At 54.4% G+C, this 16,726-nt stretch overlaps 1 protein-coding gene across 1 annotated transcript in view; it reads left to right on the top strand.

Annotated features, from left to right (window-relative positions):
* Positions 1-14,437, top strand: part of Pcp4 (Purkinje cell protein 4) — a 49,579-nt gene extending 35,142 nt beyond the window's left edge. Inside the window, exon 3 of the mRNA XM_003463908.5 lies at positions 14,031-14,437. Coding sequence (XP_003463956.2) covers positions 14,031-14,158 — 128 coding nt within the window. The 3' untranslated portion in view covers positions 14,159-14,437. The remainder of the gene's footprint in view (positions 1-14,030) is intronic.
* The last annotated feature ends 2,289 nt before the right edge of the window (positions 14,438-16,726 follow it).

Raw genomic sequence — 16,726 nt, 5'->3', positions numbered from 1 at the left:
AGTGCGTGTTTGTGTACATAGTGCTGATGTCCATCTTGGGTGGGGACATGTAGCTGCCTTCATTCTCTCCACCCTAATCCTGACCTTGGGACCCTTCCTGTGTGCGGAAGGCCTCCAGATGGTACTGGCTGGGACTCTCTGTGTCTTTTTGTTTGCTTGCACCTGTGTTGGTTCAAGCTGGCCCTCGACTCTGGGCCATGTGGGGCGATGGTGCCCGGCCCCTCCTCCGGCATCACAGGTGCTGTGTGGGGCTTGAGGGACACAGAGAGGACAGGAATCCAGCCTCGGCAGGGCCTGTCAGGAGAAACTGGGGTCCCAGGGGCGTAGGGGCCACCAGGGCCCCACAGGGTGAGACCTCAGGGGAGGGGCAGTCGGCTAGGCTCCTGCGTGAGACTCCTGTCTCCTGGGAACTCTGCAGAGATGTGTAGGTTTGCTGGGTTTAGCAAATAAAAGTGGAAAAGACCCACTCATGTATCAACTTTAGGTAAACAAAGTTTAAAAACACTGTAAAAATATATTGCGTGCAACACTGGGAATAGTTACACTAATTTTTCTAAATCTGAGATTCAAACTTAACCAGACATTCTGCAATTTATCTGGCAGCCCCAGCAAAGAGGGAGGCGAGCCAGAAAGCACCCAGAGCTCCCTCTGTCCACCTTCTGAGCCGTCCAGGACCACCTGGCCCAGCCTAGCCTCATCCCAGGGCCCAGATGAGCAGTTGAGAGGGGTGGGGACTTGGTTGGTGGGGTGGGGACTCTGGGGTGGTCCAGCCTGGCCCAGGGCCTTGTTTTCCCCAAGGTACTTCCCACCATGAGCCTCGTGAGCAGGGCTGCCTGGCCCTTCCGCAGGGCTCCCTCCTGTGAAAACACAGCCTTTTAGGGAGCTGCAGGGTGTGTGAGTGATTGTAACCCCAGCTATGGAGAGGCCACGGCAAGGGCCTGCAAGTCCGGACCAACCAGGGCAAACTAGAGCGTTTTAGAAGTTTAAAACACATTTAAAAAGAGCTGAAAAATAAAATCAGACATTTATGCTGTAAGTGTTCGCAGCCCACAAGGGGAGCACAGGAGTGGTGTCTGTTTACAGATTCTGTGGAAGCTGCAACAGAGGGCCAGAGAAGGAAGGCCCAGCCGAGCAGTCCTCTCACGTGAGCTGTGGGTGCGGGGCTGCCTAGTAGGTTTGAAGAACGGGAGCCTCAGTGCTGTTTTTGCGGGATGGTATCTGAGACGCTGTTGGAGCAATCAGGCTGTCCCGTGAAGCTGAGGAGCATGCTTGCAGTCAGTGTGATGCCCTCAGTCCTCCCCAGGCGTCATTTGGGGAGCAAAGGAGGTGCCCAAGGTGCTGTGTTAGGAGGACTTGCTAGTTAGAGCCTGGAGGGACCCCAGAGCTGCTGCTGCCTACGGTCAGGGGTAGAACAGGAGGTCAGGTGCTCAGAGCAGGAGCACCCTGATCCGGGGGAAGGGTAGAGTGACCACCACAGCTCCTGTGTCCCCCGTGGGCTGCAGGCTGGGAAGAGACAGCCCTGATCTCTCCTAGCCAGGCCTTCAGAGAAAAAGTATTCCCCTTTGCCTCTCTCTGCCTGAGGGGACCCAGGAGCTGCTGTACCTTCTTTCAGGTCCCTTTCTGTGAGCATGTCTTTGTTTTGTCTTGTTTTTTTGAGATTGGGTCTCACTAAGTAGCACATGTTTGCCTCAAACTCACAGAGACCCTCCTGCCTCAGCCTCCTGAGTGCTGGGAATACAGGTGTGCACCACCATGCCTAACCCTTGAATTAAATTAAACCCCTGAGAGCAGCCACTCAGAAGCAGGAGAAATGGCCTCCTCCTCCTCCTCCTCCACCCCTCTTCCTCCTCCTCCACCCCTCTTCCTCCTCCTCCTCTTTCTGAAATACCTTTGCCTCTGGTTTCCTCCCTCCACTTCCCCACACATTGGACGTGTTTCTTCCAATTTCTTTTCTGGGTTCTTCCCTGCACTGTGGTGAAGGAGTCAGGGCTGCGCCCTGCAACTCTGGCCTCAGTGCCGAGATCGGGGTCCTGGGGTTGAGACACAGGCACTGGCAGCTCTTTCTGCTGTTCCTCTGAAGGCACTGAGTGTTACTATTACTGGTGTCATGCTTACAGCAGTCGCGGCTGGCTCTTCTGCCCGCTCTCCACGGGAACAGACCGCTGGTCAGGCCCAGCGCTGTCCCCTTCAGTGCTGTTTCCTCTTTCCACTCTCCCTGCGAGCAAGAAGCCTGACTGGGTGGTGTGGTGTGGGATGGAGTTTAGTACGATTCAGTAAGCTGCTCTGAATACCATCCTTCCCTTGAGGGCTGCCCCTTCTCCGCTCTAACTACACGGCAGCCCATCGCGTGTGGGCTCTGGGGGGCTTTCTGCCCGGGAGGGCCTGGAACGCTGTGGACCTGTGGTCAGATGGAGGCATCAGCACTGACTGGGTAGACTCGGACAGAGGGCGGCGGGCACAGGGCCCACTGCGGCTCTGTCCCTGTGTTCAGGAAGCACTTGGGTCTGCGGCTGGCAGCTGGCTTCTTTGATATATTTACACACGTTCTCTCTCCCCCATTCTCTCCTCACAGACCCTGAAGACAATTGAAAATGGAGCTGTGTGCTGGCATTTGTTTATTATTATTATTATTATTATTATTATTTTGCTTTTTGAGTCGGTGTCTTACCATGTAGGTCAAGCTGGCCTTGAACTCATGGCGATCCTCTTGCCTCAGCCTTCCTAGACCTGGGATTACAGGAGTGTGGGTTAGAAAGTGAAGTTGGCCCAGAGGTCGGGAGTGACGATGCTCCTGTGGGCTCGCTGGCCATGGGCAGTTGCCCCTGGCTCCACCCAGTAATGCTGGGCTCAGTAGTGGCTTCAGAGAATTTCCAAGCAAGCAGAAATGTTCAGCGCCTGACTTTTTGATTTAGCTTTGGGCTTGTGGACACCGCGTTCTCATCTCATCACAAATACCCAGGCATCTTCCAGATGGTTTCTAGGGGCTCTTTCGGCTTTAGCCGTTCCCCGGATCATGCGCCGAGCCTCCCGGGGTCCAAGGCCTAGCCAGAAAACCCAAACCACGTCTAACTCTTGATGAGCAGATGCACCCCAGGGCTTCCAGCCTCGCCATCCTGGGCTGTCACCCTTGCCCCTGTGCTCCCAGTGGTGAATCTCTGCACCCTTTGGTTCCTGCATCCCTGTAGAGGGGCCATTTCCTTGTGATTTTGCAGCTGGCCGCCCCATCCCTAGGACACTGCAGAGCGTTTGATGTCTTTGTTTCATTTTACCTGCCTGTGAGTCCCAGGAGAGACAGAGGACGTTCTTGGTGAGGGGCGGAGAGGCATGGAGTATAGTAAGTGGACTGAGTCCAGCTGCCCACCCTGGGACCACACAATGACAGAGAGTTGCTTTGCTGAAAAGTAGTGTTTTCAACCAAAGGGGTGAAAATGGAGAATTCAGCCTTTGACTGGGAAAGCTGCATTTGTGACCAGCTGACCAGCGATGTGGAAAACAGGGTTTCCCTCCTGGACTCTCCACAGCGTGGGTTTGGCCTCTCAAGGAGGCTTCCAGCGGGCACAGGAGTGGGCGGCAGTGATTTCTGGTGACAGAGGCAGAGGCAGAGGCAGAGGCAGGTCCCTGCCGGGCAGCGGCAAACACACCTGCAATTACACCGTTAATGCAATTTTGCAGCCCTAGAAATCCCAATTTTCTTTGAAAGCTTCATAGCCATTTTACCTGGGAGTCAAGGCGAGGCCTCCCGGCTCAGGCGTCACTGAAACCCCACACCCGAGGCTGCTAAGTTGGGCCTTCCCCAGCCCCTGGACAGTGGGACACTGGGTCACAGCTACGCAACGAAGAATTCTCCCTCGCTTTTCTACAAATTCAGCCTATTGATGCCGTAATTGCGGTTATGTTAGAGGAATCAACTGTAATTTTGAAATTACGGTCTGACTCATTTGTGGAAGATTCAGATGGGCTCTTTCAGGACCCTGGGTTACACGCAGATGTGACGGGCAGGATTATTCTGCTCCTGTGTCTCAGAAAGCAGCAGAGCTAGAAAATCTTGCCAATTACATAACTGGGCTAGCAGTAGTGTGTGAGGTCGCCCTGGTCACTCACAGCTGGCAAAATACAACTCCCTACTGTATATTTCCTCAGTTCCACTTAAAATGACTTCAGCCAAGGGTCAGATGTGACTGTTCCTGGGAGAAGCCTCCTCACCCTGAGAGACCGGTGTTGGGCACCATCCTCTGGCATCTCATCTAAATTGGTTCCCCACCAACTCCTGCTGAAGCTCCCTGGACCTGGGGTCATATCAACCAGACCTGGGCTAAAGATTACAAAACCGGTCTGCATCTGCATGCACCCCAGGAATCTCTGCCTCAGCCAGTGTGGAAGAAACTGGAGATTGGAGAATCTGTTTTGCACCCTGGGAAAGCGTTCCCTCTGCTCTGGGGACCGGTTGTTGGGGCATTAAATGCTCAGCTCAGAGTGCAAACCCACACTCTGTTGCTGAGCTTCCTGAGACCGAGTGCTCTGCTGGCCCAGCTCCCATCAGGACAGCACTGCCTCTATTCCTTCCTGGGGTTCAGTTTCCTGTTACTCCCTTTCTGTAATATGCGAGCCCACCTTGCCAATAAAGCTGTAGGTGACCAGTCAGAGCGTGTCTGCCATGCATGCTTCAGAGTGGGGTGTTTTATCCAAGCAGAGGCCAGTGGTCACTGCTTTCCGGCTGAGGAAGAAGAGGGGATGGAGGGCCGAGGCTAGGGGTGGACCAGGGAGCATGGCGCTTAACTGTCCAGGGGCAGCCCCGGAACTCAGGGCACATCTCTGTGTAGACACCAGCACATCTCTATGACCTCAGGCAACCACTCTGTCACAGCTGCCCCTGCCCACGGTGTCCCCACTCGAACCCCTGACCATGTTGGAAGGCTTCCGAATTACGAGGGGCCAGAGACCTACGCGGGGATGTTGACTGTTGTCCCTCTCTTTCTGTGACACATGAAAGAAAGTCAGAGACTGGAGCAGAGCACAGGACCCAGCACTGGCCAGGCTTCCAAGGGCAGCAGCCTGGGCCGTGCATGGATCAGCTCAGCCCTGCTGGATGTGGCATGGAGTTGGCTCTGATGTTGTCTTGAGACACCTTTAGGAGACACAGCCAGAAACCTGCACCCGGAATCAGCCCCATAGCCCAGGCCCGCTGCTGGCATCTGGTCCCCAGCCTGGATGGTGATCCTTGCAAACAACAGATGAAACACAGGCTGAAGGGCCAGGGTGGGAAAGTGTCCTGCAGCACAGGGCACTGGCCATGCAGCTGTCAGCCAGGGAGGAGGCCGGTGCCACGCTGCAGGGAGGCTTTGGCAGCTGAGAAGGTGAGCGAGCGGGGGAGCCCCACTCCTGACCCTGAGGATGGCTTTCACCTTTGCTGGCAGCAGGGATAATTTTCCACGCACATGGCTGTTCTCTGATCTTAAAGAGGCGTGGTCATCGCTTCCCCAGCCCGCCGCCCTTTTCTTCGGGCTCCGAGTTCTGGAGTGTGAGCCCCCCGCAAGTCAGTTTCTCCCTAGAATTCCGGGGTGCGGGTGGTCAGGGGAACATGGGCAGGCTCAGGGCAGGCTCCGGTACCCAGGAGGAGGAGGAGAAAACTGGCAGCATCGCTGGGGGCTCGTCTGACTTCCTCCTGAGGACTTTGTGAAATTCCTCGTAGTGGTGCAAATCACATTAGATCTACCTTTGGAAGCTGGTGTTTGGAGGCTTCAAAGCTGGGGGAAGCCTGGAGACCACTCAGAGAACTGCCACCCCTGGGTAACTCCGATTGTTCAAAAGCTATGACAGGAAAAGACAAAAAAAAAAAAAAAAAAAAAAAAAAAAAAAAACTATGACAGGAAGGAAAACTGGAGATGGAACACAGAGAGCTTAAACAATGGGACGTTTACTTCTCTCTCATAAAAGGGGTCTCGTTGAGGGCAGTCAAGGTGCTTTCAAGGATGAGCAAGCATTTGTGTTCTCATGTTGCTGTTTCAGCAGAATATTTCCAATTTACAGTCCAATATGGCTGCCTGAGTGCTGGCCATTGCACCTGTAGTTCCAGTCAGTGGACAGCAGTGAGGAGCAGAGGAAAAGAAGGGCAGAGCTGCCCATCCTTTCTTGATTTTTTTTTTTTTTTTTTGTTGTTCACTTTATATTGCTGAGAATTTAGTTGTGTAACCATAGCCAACAGTAAGGAGGCTAGAGATTTCTCTGGGTAAACATAGACTTTCATAGGAAGAAAGAAGTAAAGAGAGGAACGAACACAACTGTTTCTGCTTGTGGAGTTCCATGAGGGCTTCGTCCTGGTGTGGACACTGTCTGGAGTGCTGTGTGTCTCTTGGGTCCTCTTTCTCACTCGGCTGGAAGTAACTTCTTTGCCAGACGGTAAAGGAGAGAAAATCATGACTTTTTCGTGGTTTGCTGCTGAGGCCAAGAAGGAGCCAGCAGCATCTGGGCTCCCACCTCACCCGCATCCCCACCCCCTTTCCCACCCCCTTCCCCACCCCGTTCTCCACCCCCTTCTCCACCCCCAAAGCCCTCTCTTCTTCGCTTTCTTTTAAAGGATTCTGCACAAAGTGGGAAAGTAGCGTCTACATAGGTGCGCATGCGCGAGGTGGGGCCGCGCCTTCCACAGTTCGGGAGCCCGCAGTCTGACCTGTGGGAGCACAGGGCCCTCCTGCTCTGGCCCTTGGGTCGCATCCACCTCCCACCCAGCCCCGGGAACCCTCTTGGGAGAAAGCGAGCCCTGCTTTCCATTCATCTCGGTGGCAAAGGCAGGGATGCGCGGGACCCTGCAGCCCAGTGAAGGACGCTCCCCCGTCAAGCTGTGCCTCGTCCCCCTCGTGACTGTCCTTAGGCTGCTGTGGTTGTTACTTGTTTTAACAGTTGGTGTCGTGGGTAGAGGTGCGTCCCTGAATTCCTGTGTGGGGCCACCCTCCACGCCCTCAGAGTGTAACTGTGTTTAAAGGTTGAGTCTTTTTAAAATTTTTTGTTGGTACCAGGAATCGAACTCAGGACCATGTGCTTGCCAGGCAAGCACTCATATTGCTGAGCTGTAGCCCAGGCTGGAGGTTGAGTCTTTAAAGAGGTAATGAAGGTAGAATGAGGTCCTAGGGTGAGTCCTGGTGCTCTTATAAAACGAGATTAAGGCAGGGTACGGTGGAGTTCGCTGGTAACCCCAGAACTCCAGGAGGCTGAGGCAGGGGGATCATAAATTCCAGCCCAGACTGGGAAATTTAGATCCTGTTTCCACACTCCCTGCCAAACCCCCAAAAACTCCCGAGTGGGGACCCGGGGGTGGAGTTCAGTGTAAAGGTCCTGGGTCCACTCCCTAGTACTGAAGAAAAGAGAGACTAGGGCGCAGACACACAGAGGGACCCCGATGAGGGCCAGGGCAGGCTGTCGGGATCCAGGGAAAGCAGGCTGGGGGACCTCGATCCCCACTCCTGGTCTTACAGTGGCTCCTGGACATCGAGGAAACGTCTGCTTGGAGCTCAGCCAGCACCCTCATGTGGCATTTTTTGGGCACCCCTGGCAGCCTAACAAGGCTGGGAAGAAAGGCGCCTCCCTGGGAGAGCCTGGATCTGCTGGGGATCCCCCGCCCTCCTCCCACAACCCTTCCTGGCTTTGATGAATGTGGAGGGGGCTCTGAGCCAGGACCCCTCGCCTGAGGCTCCGAGTGGCTCTCACTGTGTTATCTCAGCATACAGCTGTGCTGTGTCCTCCCGGAGCCACGACGCATCTCCTGGGAGCCTGGACCTGGGCAAACAGGGACGAGCAGGCGCGGAGAGGTGAGGAGTAAACTGTCCCCTTCTGCTGCCCAAATTAGGCCTGAGCCCATGGAATCCCGTCCACACGGCCCAGGCCGCGGGACACCTCTATTTTAGGGCAGCAGCAATTTGTGCTCCTGGGAAATGCTTACCAAAGAAGGTGCTAACTCAGTCCAGAAAGAGTTCGAAGAAACGGGAATCCTGCTTTCATTTGATTTGGAGGACATAATAGATGCAGGAAGTCCCAGCCTGGTGCTACTAATCTGGACCCGATTCATTAATCTCTGCCTCTCTGCACAGACCCGGAAAATTGCAATTCTCTGCCACAGCAGCCCCTGCTCCACAAACACAGAGGCAGCCCAGGAGCACTCGGAGGCCCCAGCCTCCCGCACACCCTGGAGTCGCCAGGGCACCGGGCAGAAGGACAGCTCGGCCCTCTGCAGGCCCCATGTCCAGCTTTTTAAGGAGCAGATTGTCTGCTTTTTAAAGAGGCATTACAGGCAACATGCTGCTGTGTGCCAGCATTTTTATGTCCTTGTATATGCATTTGTTTTATTATTCTTTTCTTGGAAGCGCTGACTTGTTCCCGTCCCTAGATGTGATGTTCTCCGGGTGCGTCTCACTCCAAGTTGAGGCTTTGGGGTGAAAATCCAGCCCTCGCACGCTTTCTTTCCTGTCCCTTTGGCTTTGGCTGCCCGAGGGCAGGACTGGGTGCTCAGCAGAGGTGCGCACTGGCTCCTTGGCTGGCAGGTGGCCTTGGCGTGAGGGCGTGTGAACCCCAGCTAAGAGGCCCCCCAAGTGCTCTGGGTCCATTAGCTTAACTATATCGAGGGCAGCACAGCTGACAGACATTAATTCTTCCAAAGTCAGTATTACGCTTTGAAAGAAGGAAGGGCATTCTCCAACCTTGGCATTCAAATGTCCCATTTGCAAAGCACGCTTAAGTTGAATCCCTGTGATTTCTTTATAGCGTGCTAAAATTTCCGCCCTTTCATAGTACGCTGTGTGCTGTGCCTCCTAATGAAGGAAAACTCCTACCCAGGACAATTGTATCCCAATTTGCTGCTTATGTACAAATTTCTGATCTACAGCATTAGGCCTTAGGAGGTAATTTGTTTCTATCAAATAAATTTTAAACTACAGTGAGCTATAAATATGTAAATGAAGGCCTTTGCCCACTGTGTGTGTGCGATTTGCGTGGTGTGGGGTGGGTGTGTGTTACAGTGAAAAACCTGTACCTCTAGACAATGATCTTGTACCACCAGGATCTTGGAAACAAATGTACTGAGGACTTCGCTGTGCCCAGCTCCGAGGTTAAAATAATGCACGTGTCCTGTTCTGTCTCTGGTGTTGGTGATTAAGCCAGAGCCGACCCACACTGAGTGGTGCTTTGCTTCTGAACTGTGCAGTACACCAGCTTGCAGTGGATATCTGCATTATACTGCATTTTCAGCTCTCTGTGCTGTCCTGGGCTGTCACAGGGCTCCTGAATAGCTCTGCCATGCTCTGGACGGCTTTTCATGTCTGTTGATTTCCAAGGAATTTATGTTCATTGCTTGAAGTCTGCCACTTGGATTGTGAATATGCGGATGAAGAAAACCTTTTAAAATGTGTTGTGTCTGGGCCAGGAGGGTCCCTGCCATCCCCTCCCACCCCTCCTCAGGGCTGGGCTTTGATTTTATTCAGGGCACCAGCGCTGGCTCTGGCCCAGCCTGGCACTCTCTCTGGATCAGTGGCTTTTGTTTGTGGAGGCCAGCTGAAATCCTATGACTTAAATACATTTACCTTTTTGCTTTGTTTTCCTCTGGGGAAGGGCACTTGAGACTATCGTCTCCTGTCTTCAGCGTCCCAGACTGGAGCAGCCCTAGGAGATACTTTGGGCCATTTTCTCATTTGGTATGAATGCTGCTGGACCATCTGGTAAACGGGTGTGTCCAGCAAGTTGACTGACCGCACTGTGTGTTCTAGATCGGGCCATTTAAGACCTGATTTTGCCCCAGACCCATTTGGTCCACACAGAATTCAGTCGCCCAGGCCCACATCTAAGATGGAAGTCAGAGGCACTGCAGGCCACTCACGAGGCTTGGAGCCGGACTGGACACCAGATTGGCTGTGGCAGCATCCTCGAGGTGGGCAGGAGACCCAGAGCCTCTGTGAAATGCAGGCCCTGAGCAGTCAGTCCCTGTGGCCCTCACAGTGGGTGCAGAAATCAGACCACAAATACAAAGCTACCTTTCCATCCCTCAGCCCCTCAGGGGGCTGAATTATGCCCCCTCCCGAAGGCTGTCTGTGTGGGGGACACAGCTTCCAGAGGGGATTAATGTTAAGTGAGCCATCAGGGTGTGTCCTAGTCTGACAGGGCTAGTGCCTTCTTGGAGGAGCTGGGGTGCACAGAGAGGCAGGAGGCTGTGTGCGGGGCGTTGCTGAGGGCGCAGGGAGAAGGCGGCTGTCAGCAAGCCAAGGAGAGAGGCCTGGGGGAACCCAGCCTCTGACACGCCAATCTCAGACTTCCAGCTCTGGGCCTGGAGAAAAGAAAAGGCCCTGGGTCCGCAATGCAAGGGCAACCCGACCGGTGATCTGGACACAGGGAGTGTCCACTTTTGAGTGCGCTCTGATCCGAGCTCATGGCTCCAACCCCGGACTCTGCCCATGGGAGCGATCATAGGTGCAGTGTTTTGGAACAGCAAACCATTTCCCCATGCCGGGCCGGGGATTTTCACCACACTCTTGGGACTCGTAACACCGGGGGTTGCCCTCCACTGATGGCGCTTCCACTCTTACGTTCACGACTCTCTATTTCACATCGCCCACCCAATGATCTGTGAAAGATAATGCACTTACGTATGTGCGGAAGGGTCTATTTCACGCTCCATAGAGAGCCGCTGACTGTAATGGCATCTTCCAGGAGGGCGAGCCGGACTCGGGGAAGCACACGAGTGGGGAGGAGGCGGTAGTGTGTCAGGAAGGCAGCCGGAGAGGTGCCTGCCACAGTGAGAGTGGAGCCGGAATGGGGCTGCGTTCTCCCCGGCAGGAGGTCGTGGCAGAGTGGAGTCACTGGATAGTCTGGCCCCCTGGGAACGGGAACGTCCTCTCTGTATTGTGCTGGGGCCACAGCAAGGGGACTGGACCTGGTGGCTCAATGATGATTCTGCAGGGGAGAGCAGAGCCTAAGGGCACGGGACCATTTTGCAGGTTTTGTGTTCTTTGGGTCTATGTGGGTGTGCGGAGAAGGAGAGGGAACACACAGTATGAGATGGAAGAAAGACAGTGCATAGACAGCATGATGCACGGGTGGGCAGGATGTCCCAGGGCCCTTTAGCCTCCCCCACTGACCTGCTGAGCCCTCTCTCCAGGTGTCCCCAGCAAAAAGGGGATTCCCAGCTCTGTGGGTACCCAGAGCCACAGATTCTGCTGGGACTAAATAAAGGTTTAGTCTATAAATCCCAGAGCCAGGGTGGTTTGTATTTCATATCTGTGTCTTATTGACCCATTAATTAAAGACATTTTTATTAGTGCATTTCCCCGGCATATAATGATTGCATTCTTTCTGGGGAATTAGTCCATCTTAGTTTTTTATGTCCCTTTCCCCTCTCCATCCCCCATCTCTTGGTTTCCTCCTCATTTGAAAAGTCCGGTCTCCTTTTTCCTGTTATCTTACAGTTTGCTCTGTAATTGGTTTATACCTTGGCTTTCTCATGTAAGAGAGACCATGTGGTGTTTAAGCTTGTGCATCTGACACATTTCACCTACTACGATGGTCTCAAGATGTGTCTGTTTCCTATCCTCGACTTGAGTTTATAGGTTTTTATACCAGAGCAGTGCCCTGCAGTGCGTGAATATTATGCTTTCTTTACCCACCCATCCACTGGTGGGCACCCAGGCACCATCCGCTGATGCACACCGAGGCTGCTGCTAAGGTTCCCTCTTGTGAGCCGTTCTGCCCTAAGCATGGTGTGCATGGATCACCGCAATGTGATGTCTTTCACTTTTTGGGAAAATTCCTAGGAGAGGCGTGGCTGGGGTGAGTGAGATTTGTTTTTAGGACTCTATACAGGATTCTGTGACAGTTGGACCAGCACACACTCCCGGCCCAGTGCAGGGGCTCTTCCAGAGCCTCGTCAGTGTTGGCTGAGTTATCTGATTCTTGATGACAGCTGTGCTTTGGGGTGAGATGGACTCTAGGGTTGCTTTTGCTAATGGCAGTGCCGTTGAGCCTTCTTTCCTGCATTTATTGGCTGCCTGGCTTCTGAGATGTCTTTTGAGATGCATATGACTGTTCCTGCTCCCCTCTTTTGATGGAATCTTTTACGGGTCTCCATTGGGTCACAGTGGCTCCAGTGGCTTCCTCTCCCAGCAGTCCTTGTGATGCAGACCAGAACAAGAGTGGATGCCCAGTGTGGTGGGGCACAGGTGTCCTCTCCTGTGTGTCATGCGAGCACCCTGGGAGAGTCCCTGTCATTGTGCACTCAAAACCCTTGCTCCCACAGGCACAGGCGGAAGCTCTGAGAGGGAAGAAAACAGTTCTCTGGTTTAAGTCACAAACCTGTACCCCTAACATGGCTGGAAAGGCAGGGCCAGAGTTTCCTAGGGTCTGCCTGAGGGCTCCAGGCAGACCTGCTTTGTCTTCAGGAAAAGCAGAGCAGCTGTGGGAGGGTCTGGGAAGGGGACGTCACACGGGGTGCTGCTGAGGTGAGCACAGGGTCACACGCCTGCGGAGCCTCTCTGCCTGCCTGCCTGTCTATCTGTCCTGTATCTGTAGGTCTGTCTGTCTATCTACCCATCTGTCTGCCTGCCTACCTATTTTATCATCTTGCTTGTTGCTCTGTGCTCTATCCATTAGCTCTACCTGTCTTGATGGGTCTGTATGGAGACATGCATCTCTATCATCTATCCTTTAACTAAGCTACACCTATCATCCATCTATTCTCCTTCCCTTTCCTGTCACAGAGGAGAGGAGGGGAGGGGAGGTAGGGAGGGAGGAAAGAGAGGAACCCAGAGCAAGCAGGGGTGGTGCCCCCCCTTGCTGCACAAGGCTGCGTACCCATGCTGTTAGGGCTGTCACTGAGCTGTGTGATGTGCTCAGACCTCCTGGGGACAGCTGGGCAAGGCAGTGGACTCTGAGCCTGTGTGCTCACCCTCTGACTCCAGCTACTTCGGGGCCTGGATGGGCTGGGTCTCTGGACAGGGAAAGGACTCCCTGACCCAACCTTTAGCTCAGGGCCACCATTCCCCTCGGGCTGTGTGGGGTGAGGTGGGGCGGCTCTGAGTCCATGCTGGGGCCCAGGCACCCCTTTAGGTGAGCAGGGCAGAGGGAGGGGCCTCTGATGTTTGCCAGTCTGGAGATGCTTTAGAGACTTTTTTCCTGGGCGGGCTGCAGGACTGTGTCTACTTGTTTCTACCACTCTGCAGAATATCACCAGTCAGCCACAGCCAAAGGGACTCTCAGCCCCCCTCTTCCCTTCCTTCTGGCCTCAATCTTTCTTCCAACTACCGCTACCGCCAGGGTGGGACCCTCCTGCCTCAGCAGGTTGCCAGCCCTACCTTGCTGGACTGCAGGGTTGCAATTTGTGACTGTTCAGCCTGAGCGAGAAGGTCTGCCGGAGTCCCTGGGTCATTCACACCCGGAATCGGGTAGGAAAACCTCATGGGCCTCGGGAGTGTGCAGAGTCCTAGGGGGCCATCCTGTGACATCGGCCAGCTCCAGCTGGCTCTGCACGGGGAGCACGCATTTAAATCGTGTCTCTGTGAGTGACCAGGAAGGAGTAATAACACAGGTAACACTGAAAAAACCCTGGCAGGCCGTGGCCAGTGGGAGCGTGAACTCACATAGAGCTGAGGTGGCGGTGCACACCTGGAACTTCAGCTCTCGAGGCAGGAGGATTGAGCCCAGACTATGCAATTTAGTGATTTAGACCCTGTCTCAAAATAAAAAATAAGCAAGAGGCTGGGGAGAGAGTTCAGTGCAAAGATCCCAGGTTCAATTTCCAGTACTGCAAAACAAGACAAAACCAAGCCAAACCATGTGTAGGAAATGCAGGACGTGTTCACTCCATGCCCTGATTTTCAGGATCCCGGCCTTAGGCGTGGAGTTTGGTCAGTCCAAGCACGGCAGGCTCTGAGCCTGGGCGCCCTGTGGTCTGGTCCTGGGGGTGGTGCTCCAGTGCCTGCCCGCTCTGCCCACCCAGCCCTGTCCCTTGCTTCTCTCTGTAGCTCACCGATGGCTTTGTGTTTGTATTTCTCCCACTGCAGATGGGCAGAAGAAAGTCCAGGAGGAGTTCGACATTGACATGGATGCGCCAGAGACAGAGCGGGCGGCCGTGGCGATCCAGTCTCAGTTCAGGAAGTTCCAGAAGAAGAAAGCGGGGTCTCAGTCCTAGTCGGGGAGACCTCTTCCTAGTCTGCCCGGAGACACTGAGTCCAACTGTCACCTGTTGAGAAATTAAAACAACAACACCGTCCAGAGAAGTCATCCACATACCACGCACACGCGTCCCGCGAGCCCACGATGCATGTACAGAACCCACACTATTTATGCCCTCCGAGGCAGGGTAGGCCACGAAGTCGTGAGTAGCTCGACCTCTGTATTTCTCTCCATGCCCAAAACCCACCCGCAACCACGTCCCTTGATGCTGTAATAAAAGGGAATTAAGATGAGAGAGTCCAGTGTCTCCTCGCCTCTCTTTGCATGAATTCCGGAAGGTCCCTGGCTCCGTCTGAGACGCTGCAGATGTGTCTGTCTTCTCCTTCTCCTGGGAGATGCCTGGCACTTCTCACACTGCACTCCGGGAGTGCTTCCTGCCCGGGGCTGTGGCAGGATATTTTCTTCTTGTGACGGGAATGCAGCCCTGTATGCCAGGTGCTAAAGCCTCAAAAGTCTCTTGGGGGACTTATGACTCATTCAGGGGGGAAAAAAGCAGGCAGGGCACCGTGCCTGCGTTTGGAGCATGGCTTGGATGCATTCAGGTCACCAGAGGGACCCTCACACTCACCTGCACCTGCTTGGCTCTAGAGGCAGGAGTGCTGCTGTCCTGACGCCCCCGCACCCTCTGGTTCTCTCCTGTCACCTGCTCCCTGCTTGTGGGAGTCATTGTAGCCATCACTGGAGCATCGTCTGGCTCCTCTTTTACTCTGCCTCCCCGCCGAGAGCCTCAGAGACAAACTGTTTCCCAGGCTCCATGGAGCACATTCGGCGGCGAGGTGTTCCGAGCCAGAAGCCTGTCTCCTGGGAGTGAGTCTGCATTGGGTAGCAGGTGGAGAAGTCCCATCCCCAGAGGGCCTTGTGGCTGTCATTTGTGCTCTGCCACAGGAAAACAATGTAGGAATCACTGGTACCTCCGACATCTGGAGGGCCACACGGGGAGTGTGCTCTGGCCACCGTGATTCTTTCCCCCCACCCCTGGCTCCACAGCTGAGTCTCAGGGTGGGACATGAAGCATGGCTGGAGGAGGAGGGAGGCTTGCTGTGTGTGCGTGCGTGTGTGTGTGTGTGTGTGTGTGTGTGTGTGTGTACCACATGTATGGGTGTGGGGTGTGATGTGTGCTGGGGCTGGATGGAGGCAAGGCTGTTCTGTTGAGGCCCTCTTTATGGACGACTGTGCAGACTGAGAGAGACTGGCTGTCACAAAACTCTCTGGGGAGACAAGACTCACTGTGCTGTGTCAGGGTCCACTGCCCGGCGCTTGCCTGCCGTGCTCTGGACGCTGACATGTCTCCAACTCCTCGCATGTCCCCCGGCAGAGCATTGAATCAGACCTGGTCAGCCCCAAGAAGAAGCTTGGGCTAGGGAGCTCCAGGTGGGGGTCCCCACTGGGAAGAGGGCAGCAGGTTGAGGGGTGCTCTGGCAAAAGCCTCCAGAGATGCTGTGAAATTAGATGGCTTCTGATGTCTTCGGAGTCCCCTACAGCTATTGCCGTAATGAGCAGTGAAACCACGCTGGCATCGTGAAGATGACTTCTTCCTCGTGTCCTCCCAGCACCCCTACTTCTCTCAGCCTCTGAAAATTTCACCTAAGGATGTGGTGGGGGGCTCTCCCTACTGAATGTGCTCAGAGCCTGGTAGCCAGCATGGTGCTGCCTGCTCAGACCCCTGTGGAAGCTGCCCTGGTCCTCGGCAGGATGCGTACCCCCACCCCGAGCAGCTGGTGCTGGTGGATTTGCTGCTCTCCAGTGGCCCCAAGGGTCCCTGGAGGCCTTGAGCACACTGCGGGCAGAGGATGCCGTGGGCTGGGGCGGGGCAGAAGTGTGGAGAGGGCCCTGGAAGAGCCAGCTCTGTCTCTCTCAAGAGTGTGAGTGATTTCCCTCGGGCCACAGGGATGCACTATAAATTTCACTCCCAGGGAGACCTGAGGGCCTGAACCCCAGTAGTAATTGGGTGCATTTCACACCCAGGGGCCACAGAGGGCCAGCAGACGAAGTGGGTTGTGGCCTCTGGCTCCAGAGGACCTGTTTCCCAGTGGTTGCAGCATCCATTCCCTGGGAAGAAGGGAGTCCTTCCTGGTGGGCACGCGAGCTTGGTAACTTGGAGAGCCCCTGCTGCATTTCCTTTTGTGCCAGTTTACTTAGTCGTCTGAAATTTTATTTAACTGGCTCTTGCCAAAGTCTTCCGTGTGCACAGACGAGGTGCTATGGCTGTGTAGATCATCCACAGCAAGTCATGTGGGCAGCCAGGCAAAACGCACTCACACAGTAAAAATCCCACTTGTTACCGCTGCTGCTGCTCCATGACTATTATTGACAAAAAGCTGAGACGCCCATTTGGCGATGGATGCAGTAGGTGTAGGAGACGGTTCAAGACTCAATAAACTGGGTCTAGGAGAGATGCAGGGTGGCATCAGCCACATTAGCCACATTAGTAGGATCCTGTAGTGAACAGGATCCTGTTCACTACAGGATCCTACTAATGACAGCCAAGACAAGAGAGTTACTCAGCATCACAGACAGCAAGGAG

This window comes from Cavia porcellus, unplaced genomic scaffold, assembly GCF_034190915.1.
Source record: "Cavia porcellus strain 051 isolate PalLab524CR breed Dunkin Hartley unplaced genomic scaffold, mCavPor4.1 scaffold_15, whole genome shotgun sequence".
Taxonomy (NCBI): Eukaryota; Metazoa; Chordata; class Mammalia; order Rodentia; family Caviidae; genus Cavia; species Cavia porcellus.
The sequence above is the reverse complement of the archived record's forward strand: the minus strand, read 5'-3'. Positions and strand labels throughout refer to the sequence as shown.